General features: G+C 44.2%; 2 protein-coding genes across 3 annotated transcripts; one reads left to right on the top strand and one right to left on the bottom strand.

The window, feature by feature from the left end:
• Positions 1–5641, bottom strand: cdk9 (cyclin-dependent kinase 9 (CDC2-related kinase)). 2 transcript variants are annotated; one of them, XR_013937427.1, is made up of 9 exons: positions 5598–5641; positions 5316–5429; positions 4827–4908; positions 4259–4349; positions 3813–3979; positions 3201–3372; positions 2717–2865; positions 1786–2210; positions 1–103 (listed from the first exon to the last, which is right to left on the bottom strand). XR_013937427.1 is itself a non-coding variant. In XM_080530424.1 (8 exons), the coding sequence occupies exons 1-8, from the start codon at positions 5636–5638 to the stop codon at positions 1845–1847; spliced, it is 1182 nt and encodes a 393-aa protein (XP_080386550.1). In that variant the 5' UTR covers positions 5639–5641; the 3' UTR covers positions 1195–1844. The 2 variants fall into 2 exon arrangements, 1 of the variants encoding a protein (XP_080386550.1); XM_080530424.1 differs by lacking the exon at positions 1–103 and having other exon boundaries at positions 1195–2210.
• A 1680-nt stretch (positions 5642–7321) lies between these two features.
• LOC308156212 (protein BTG3-like) lies at positions 7322–8562 on the top strand (the record flags this gene model as incomplete). Its single annotated transcript, XM_080529566.1, has 3 exons — positions 7322–7494; positions 8042–8246; positions 8356–8562. The coding sequence occupies 3 exons, from the start codon at positions 7322–7324 to the stop codon at positions 8560–8562; spliced, it is 585 nt and encodes a 194-aa protein (XP_080385692.1).
• Between the last annotated feature and the right edge of the window lie 236 nt (positions 8563–8798).

The raw sequence follows: 8798 nt of genomic DNA, 5'->3' as shown, positions 1-8798 counted from the left end.
GGGGAGCCAGTGTTGTGAAGAGACGTGATCGGGCAGCCCGACTGCTGTGTAGAGGAGGTGGGGCCAGTTTCAAACACTGACATACTGCTTCCCAGCTGGTTGGCTAAAGAAAAATAAATCAATATGGTCCATTGTATTATCTATAATGATCAATAAGTAGAAATGTCTAAGCACCTAGACACTTGGGCCCAATCCCATTTGTAATTTTTACCCCAACGTCTCGTTTTGGAGTGCCATTCGCTTTTCGGCTTGCCCCTCGGAAGAGAGTCACAAGGGGTAGTGGTTGAAAACCTTCCCCAATGAAATGAGGATAACCCTTCAAGACCCTGATACGTCATCAGTAGTAAGCATCGATGGTCGCGACTCGTCCACAACTTAAGTTTCACGCTATCAATCGATCAAACAAGTCATCAAATAAAAAAGAACAATGCTTCATTATCAGGCCAGTTCATGACAGAATAACGGTGCTCTGTAGGCTAGCAACCCATGCTCATACCCCACCAGTCTGCAGTGATAGGACCAGTAAGAACAGTGCAAAAACTTCATGGCTGAACTTTAGTTACATTTCAGGCGTCATATGCCATCAAAGGGGGGAAGAAAGGGGGGAAATGGAAATAGGTCAAAATGCGGGACTGTCATGCACAAATCATCTGTAACACATGTCACGTTAGATAGCTAACCGTAGCCACACAGCTAAACACATTGGCATAATAGCATTTTTTTTGTTATGCTTGTTATAAAGAAAAGGTCAATAATAAATTGAAATTACATTAAACTAAGATGATACGAATGTTATCATAATTTTTTTAATCTTTGTTAACAAAGAAAATAATTACATTTGTGGTTTTCTCTTCCTGCTTATAATTTCTGTTTTCACTATGTGCCGATGATTCGCAAGGCATTCTGGGATTTCATAACCCTCCGGTTGTGGCTTTCTTTGGAGTCTGGTCCTTAGAAATCTTTTTGGACGGCCCTCAAGAATTGGGACACCCCTACCCTGCACATGTACGCGCAAAACGGAGGGGTAGGGGTAAAATCAAGGGCCAAGGGGTGAAATGGGATTGGGCCTCGGTGCCCTTTCATATATCCTCTTAGAGGAGATGCTGAGTAACAGTATAATTGTGCACCATTCTTATTCATGTCGCTAGACCAGTGCTGATGGACTATAACTCAATGACAAGGAACAAAAGCTGGGCAGTGCATCTGTGAGGTTTATTAGTGTATTATACTGAGTACAGTATTGAATACACCACAAAGATAGCAGGTGCAACTCCATGATCATGAACAATATAATGAACAATATAAAAAGACACCTTACAAAACAAAAAAAGGAATCTATTAGTGATGAAAATAAAATAATAAATCAAGCCCTTTCAGTATTTCTATATCTGCAATGCGTATTTTGCACAGGTCTGAAGGCTTGGACAACTCCTAGATAAAGTCTGAAGAGACATGGTGGGTTTAACTATATAGCAATAGCTCCACCTAGCCTTTGTCTAGCCAAAGTGTAGTTCCCAAGACATTGCTGAAATCTGTCACATACTTTCAGATCTCTGCGAGTGAGTTGGGAAGGGAGTTATCATATTGGAATCAGCCTTTCAGCTAACTCGAGTCAACCAAGATGCTTCAACAACTGACAAGAGCAGAAGACAGGGCCAAGTGATATAACCAGAACAGGAAACAGACAGAATAAATCTTTACAACTGCCTTAGATTGCCTGCAAAGCCTCTATCTGTAACTTCCTAAAATTAGGCCAAACAGATAACTAAACCCATCATTCCCCACCTGACAACAGTTTGCTTGCCCAGTCCATCCTGCTTTAGTTCCCCCCTCCTCTCAACCAATCAAAACACCCTGTCGAATTCAGTCTGGCTAGTGGTGGCTGGGTTTCTGTTCTGATTGGCCGGCTGCTGCGGCATGTGACCTCTCCGTCTGGGTGGGGCCAGGTACTCAAACATGGAGGTGTTGTGAGTGGAGAGCATGTTCTTGAGGTCAGAGGGCATGGGGTCCGACCAGAAGAAGTCGTGGTTGAGGGCGTCATCGCTGTCTGTCCGCTGAGCTGGGTCTAACACTAGGAGCTTGTCAATCAAGTCCAGAGCGTAGGGGTCTTTGACGTAGGCTTTGAGTCTGTCCTTCACTTTCCTCTTTTGGCCCTTGGGAAGTTCCATTTTCTGGTAGAGCTCATATTTCTTATCGACCCCAGGCCATACCTGATGGATGGAAAGGAAATAAAGATTTATGGAACATCAACTGCAAGAGCGCAATGGGTAGTGGTATAGTGTAGGCCACGCCGTGTGTTTGTATAGTGACAGAAGGACCATCTGTCTTTTCTCTTTATAGTATAATATATGCCACTTAGCACACTTTTATCCAAAGCGACTAAAAGTACAGTGAGTGCATACTATTTCTATATTATATACACTTCTAGGTCTTTGAAGATCAAGTCAGGTAACGATCATTTTCTTAAAGGGGCAGTATTGTATTCTGAGACAGGCATGAAAGCAAATAGGTAGTCTACAAATTGTATGTGTCCTTTATTTATATAGGGAGATCTGACTGAGACCTGGGGGGTATTCCATCACCGACGCTAAAGGACAATCCAGTGACGTTGATGCAATACCCCGCTGTTCAGAAATCCTGGGGAGAACCCTGGATGACCGATGACTTATAAGTTAGACAGTGAAGTGTGTGTGTGTGTTCGTTCGTTCGTTCCTACCTCTGCAGTGATGGAGCCACATAACTGGCTGATGAGTGTGAGCTGGTGCTGCTCTGTGTTGCCCTGCATGATGGGGCTCCGTGTCCACATTTCCGCCATGATACAACCTGCACCCCACAGGTCAATGGGAGGCCCGTAGTCTCTCTCCCCTGCCAAAACAGTGAGCTTCAGTTACACATCATGGACACACAATCATACCTACCTGGAACCATATTGGAGCATAAGATCAAAGGAAACTAACATTCACATATGACAAGATAGAGCTATGTTAGGGTGATTCAAAACCTTGGAATAAGAGGGGTTCTGATAGGCTTTGTGGGATGTTGTGCATATCTGTCCAGTCCTATCAGGTGGCAAGGTGGAACTACTACCATATTGTTTATACCTACCCAATTCAGCCTGGTCTACATGAAGGGCCTAGGGGAAGGGGCTATATTGCTGTGCCAGGCCATAGAAACCTATGCACCAGCTAGTTGTTCCTTACCTAGGAGCAGCTCTGGGGGTCTGTACCAGAGGGTGACCACACGGTTGGTGTAGCGGTTGCCCTGACTGTTCTTGGCCAGGCTGAAGGCTCGTGCCAGCCCGAAGTCTGCCAGCTTCAGCACACCGTCTCTTGTGATGAGCACGTTGGCGGCTTTCATGTCTCTGTGTAGGATCTGAGACAGTGGGGACAGTTGAGGAGAACAGTCATCCAATACATTTAACAACGACTGCACCTTCATTAGATATATGACACAGGCTGGTTGTATCTAACCATAGGACAGAGTGAATATGAGGTGTGTATTATCCCTATGCCGTTGACGACCGCACAGGTGATTCTACATGTGCATGTACTGGCCTCTGGCGTCACAAGCTGTGTTTTCTACGCAATGCTGAGGGCTAGAAGGCACAATGCTGAGGGCTAGAAGGCACAACGCAGTTGCGACATGATCGCTGGTCTTCCATATGTACACATTAGAGATCATTACTTTTTCTTTTAAGGAACTTAATTGATCCTAGTTAATGATATACCGCTCATGAAATAAACTGTAAACTGCCTGCCACAATGCAATGTGTTACAATTTACCAAACAAATCAACCATAATGCATGCCTCACCTTGTTTCTGTGAATGTAGTAAAGTCCATTCAGCAACATCTGCATGACCTTCTTGATCTCTGCCAATGTGAACTTTACATTGGCATTGCTCAGCAACCCAGCTAGGTCGTGCTCACAGAAGTCAAACACCAGGTAGATGCTGCCTTTGTATCGGTTAAACTGAGTAGCTGTGGGGTACAGAGATGTATTAGAAAACACACACACGCAATAACACATGTATGCACACACACACAACCACATTTGGGCACTTAAACCCACACATAGGGCTTTCACACCGGCAAAGAACCGTGCCGGTTCGCGTTTGGGAACCTCCGAACGTTGGCGCTGTCGGGCTCGTTCGCCAGACAGCGCCAACGTTCGGAGGTTCCCAAACGCGAACCGGCACGGTTCTTTGCCGGTGTGAAAGCCCTAACAGTGCAGCAGCAAGACCCATGGTTGACACTGACCTTTGGTCCGACAGATCTCTATCAGGTTCACAACATTCTCATGTTTCAACAGCTGCAGAATTTTGATCTCTCTCAATGCCGTGATGGGGAACTGAGAGAGTAGATGACAATGATGTTGACATTAATAAATAGTACTGGACCTGGAATACATACTCCAGTACATACTTTGGTTATAGCCTGGCAGCACAGGCACAGTACACCCGACTCTGCGTAATGTTACTCTGCAAGTCAACGTCTTACTAGTGTTGTGTCAGTGAACAAGAGCTGTCCCTCAAGAGCTGTCCCTGCCTCTGAAAATGTGTCCCCGAGTCATCATTGATTTGTTAAAATATCTAGATTTAATTGCTAGGGCCTACTATACTTACACAGCATCCACCCTAACATAAGTTTATGCCTATTAATGACTGACATCATAGACGGTGGTGGTCGCAATGTTGCCTGTTCAGCAGAGTGCCGTTTGTGTCAGTGGGAGAAATGAGGTTTAACAGCGGAACATTCCTTCAGTATGTTGTGCTGTCGGTACTTACTAAAGTAAAGACCCTACGTATAACAGTTTGTGGTTTCTTACCCCTTCTTTCTCATTCTCCATCAGCACTTTCTTCAGGGCTACCTTCTTCCCAGTCGTTCTGTGCTTGGCTTTGAACACCTCCCTGGAAAAAGTAATGTCCAGTTACTGATGAAGCTAGCTAGCAAACCATCATTCATTTAGCTAAATCAGGGGTCTTTACTTATTTCTCAGAGAGCTATTTTTGGCAATAACCTTTACAAATGTAAATATGTTTTTGCTTTACGACTTATGACAGTCTGGTCTGTTAACTCGTGCAATATCAGGGCGTTCAGGTGACAATGACTGCCACTGCTTATTCGGCCACGGGTATGAATGAAATGAGATGTCAGGTGCGTTGTGATCATGCAGACAGTGAACATGCTGGCTATCTGCTGATTACTCTACCCTAGCTGGCTGAAAGCTTTATTAGCTAGCTAATGTTAGCTTTAGCAAGCTGGCAGTCTAGCAGCAGCTAGCCAGCCAACTAATGTCGGTGCTTTGCAAAGTTACCCGAAGGTCCCCTGGCCGATCTTGGCAAGTTTTTCATATTTCGAAAACTCATCACAGAATGGGAATTCAACTCCGTCGTAGTATTTGGACATAATCGCGGCCTCCCGGTCGGGCCTGGAACAAGTAAAGGGCGCATGTTAGAGAAAAGCTTTCTTCTACATTTCTAAGGAAATCGTTACTTTATCACATATCTAAACACGCCGAGACATGCGGAATTAATTGACTTAATTCCCCAACAAAAGTAAACTTCATAAACAATGTTATATATTATTATATTCATACTTTTCAGCCGCGCCGGCGTTCCCCGTTTTGTCTCGCTGCATCTTTTTTTTTGTTTGTCTAAGAACGAGGGAACTTCCGGTTTGGCGAGAACTTCAAAATAAAAGCGCAAAAAGGCCCAAGCCAGACAGTTTTGCTTCCTAGCTTTTCTTGAAGAAAAAAATAAATACTCAAAGCAAAAACATTGTGTACAGCACCACCAGGATGTAACATAACAGCTAAACAACGTAAAAACCGATATACAGTGCCGAGAAAAGTATTGTGAGTGAACCATAGCCGGATAAGCATCCTTCGCTATGCAATCGTTTTTTCCAGTCTTACCGCCGGACAGGTACGCTCTCCTCCGCCAAAGCAATCAAAACAGCCTTCCTTGTCATGGGTCTCATATTGGCTTCAGAGACAGTAATATAGTCATCAAGGCTATTTATTATGTTTATGGCGCAAAATGTTCCCTCCAAATACAGATAACCAATAAGAATCCTGTTATTATTATATAGGCCTATAATAGCACGGGATATTAACAACAATGCTGTATTATTGGTTATGGGTTTTGGAGGGAACATTTGGCGCTATGAACATTATAAATAGCCTTGATGACTGTCTCTGATGCCAAGATCACTCGATGACCAGCTATGCCTATAGCCAACTGATTATATTTTAAGCTGTAATGTTATAACGTTATGTACTTATAACGTTATGTACTTATTCCAGTTGTGTTTGGCTGTATGTGAATGGGAAATTGTCCGAAAACTATCAATGATTTTAGACGATCGGACGCCAGCTGTCAAAACCAGGCTTAAATGTTTGAAACATTTGGCGCTATGAACATTATAAATAGCCTTGATGACTGTCTCTGATGCCAAGATGAGACCTATATGCTGTTTGCCTGCTCGCATAAACCATTGATTGTACCGAGAGCAATAGCTAAACGGACAGATCACTAGATGAACAGCTATGCCTATAGCCGACTGATTATATTTTAAGTTGTAATGTTATAACGTTATGTACTTATAACGTTATGTACTTATTCCAGTTGTGCTTGGCTGTATGTGAATGGGGAATTGTCCGAAAACTATCAATGATTTTAGACGATCGGACGCCAGCTGTCAAAACCCAGCTTCTGACTATTTGGTAGGGCTTGCTTACTAGCTAGCTAACGTTCACTAATGTTCAGCTAAGATGAAAATGTCCTATAATGATAACCAATAATTAAGTATGCTCCTTGTTGCCATACTGAGCTAGAGAGTTGTTGGCAGCTCATATATGGATGATAAATCCATATTTATCCATGATTTAGGCCGGGTAGGCCTGTCAGGGATGGGTGCCGAACCTCTAGCTCTCTCCATCCCATGTCTCCTCTAGCTCTCTCCATCCCATGTCTCCTCTAGCTCTCTCCATCCCATGTCTCTCTCCATCCCATGTCTGTCTCCATCCCATGTCTCCTCTAGCTCTCTCCATCCCATGTCTCTCTCCATCCCATGTCTCTCTCCATCCCATGTCTCCTCTAGCTCTCTCCATCCCATGTCTCTCTCCATGCCATGTCTCTAGCTCTCTCCATCCATGTCTCTAGCTCTCTCCATCCCATGTCTCTAGCTCTCTCCATCCCATGTCTCTAGCTCTCTCCATCCCATGTCTCTAGCTCTCTCCATCCCATGTCTCTAGCTCTCTCCATCCCATGTCTCCTCTAGCTCTCTCCATCCCATGTCTCCTCTAGCTCTCTCCATCCCATGTCTCCGTCCCGTCTCTTCCAACCAGGAGATCCTGCTGACATAACGGGAAACCAGCTGACAGTCGGCACGGGAAATGAGCTTGTGCGAGCTCCTTTGTTGAGAGGCTACGATGCTGCCAAGCTCTCCCAATCCACTTGTTCAGACAATGTTGCAATGTTGCAATGTCCACCGTATGTGTTTCCTCCATCTAAGAGGAAAGATAAATAGCAGTCGGCCTACGGTGTGAGAAATGTAACAGTTGGCTTTGCAACGACTGTGGTGGAACAGAGTGAACTAACTGTCAATGTATCTCTGCTGGGGGAGAAGGCATGTGCATAGGCTAAACATTTCCAATACACTGTCTGTGACTTGGGTGGGGTCATGCTCAAGGGGCTGGACTCACATGATGCTATCCTCATAACTAAGTCAATTTATGACAGCTTTGTGTCTTTTCTGGCTGATGACGAATTAAAACTTTTACACCTCCAGTTTCCAACAACCGGAATTCTCATGTACATATTTGGCAAGTTTTTTTTACAGTTTGCGTCAAGGCATCAGATCGTTCCTTAACTCTGATTCCCGATCCAGCATTTTAGGCCAATATTGTCCTGATACCGATACTCTAGTATCAGATCAATGCATCTCTATTTGAAATCCCTCTCACAAGTCTATGGTTGATATGTACAGTATACAAGGCATCACAGTTTAGACTTGTTTACTTCTATCTCCCTGGCTCAGGTATGGAGAGAAGAACCCTGCATTCACAGTGGCCAGTTTCACTGGTGATGATAAGGACGACAAAGAGAACGTCACTAAAAAGGTGACTAGTGCTGTGGAGAGGGTGACGTCTGACTACCACTCCGGTTCCTCATCCGAAGAGGAGAGCAGCCTCAGGGAAGTCTGTCCCACCCCTACCTTTCCCCACAGTCGCTACACACACCAGGTACCAGAAAATGTGTTATGGAATTTGCAATTTCTTATACAAACTTCTTTTAATGCTGTCAGCTCCTATGATGTTGGAGAAATATTGTAAACCTTTGTGTTGTTCTAAGGTGACTTACCCTGCTGCTCCTTTGTGGTATCCATCGCCTAAGAAGAAGCTGGGTCCAGGTAAAGGATTTGGTCCTCCAAGACCTCACTATGGCTTTAGACCCCCAGGCAGGCCCCCCCACCTGTTCAGACACAACAGCTGGGCCCAGCCCGGCTACAGAGGGGGGCATGGCTACTGGGGGGGCACTCCAAACCTGGCTCACTGTTAGGGACCACTTATAGCAGTATAGTTCATCTTTATGGATCAAAAAGAGAGAGAAAACAGTGGTGGTAAATGACTACACTGGTATGTAGTTTTTGTTTTGTTTTGTTTGACAAGATCATTAACCCTTTGCACTTTAAATCATTTGTAATAATGTAAGCAAAGTAATCTGCAATTGTAATTCATTGGGAATATTGGATTTACAGACTGTAAATGTATTTTAGAGCCATGGAAATATCTACT

The sequence above is a fragment of the Nansenia antarctica genome (genome assembly GCF_963989245.1).
Source record: "Nansenia antarctica genome assembly, chromosome: 4".
Lineage (NCBI taxonomy): Eukaryota > Metazoa > Chordata > Actinopteri > Argentiniformes > Microstomatidae > Nansenia > Nansenia antarctica.
Note: the sequence above shows the minus strand (reverse complement) of the source record. Positions and strands in the feature narration are given on the sequence as shown.

What these genes read in the sequence shown, in the direction of transcription:
- cdk9 (XM_080530424.1), bottom strand. Translation starts at nt 5,638, where the DNA reads ATGCAGCGAGACAAAACGGGGAACGCCGGCGCGGCTGAAAA. An exon ending in ACCCCCAGAGCTGCTCCTAG is followed by an intron (nt 2,866 to 3,200) that starts GTAAGGAACAAC and finishes CTGTTTTGGCAG; the next exon opens with GGGAGAGAGACTACGGGCCT. An exon ending in GTGGCTCCATCACTGCAGAG is followed by an intron (nt 2,211 to 2,716) that starts GTAGGAACGAAC and finishes TCCATCCATCAG; the next exon opens with GTATGGCCTGGGGTCGATAA.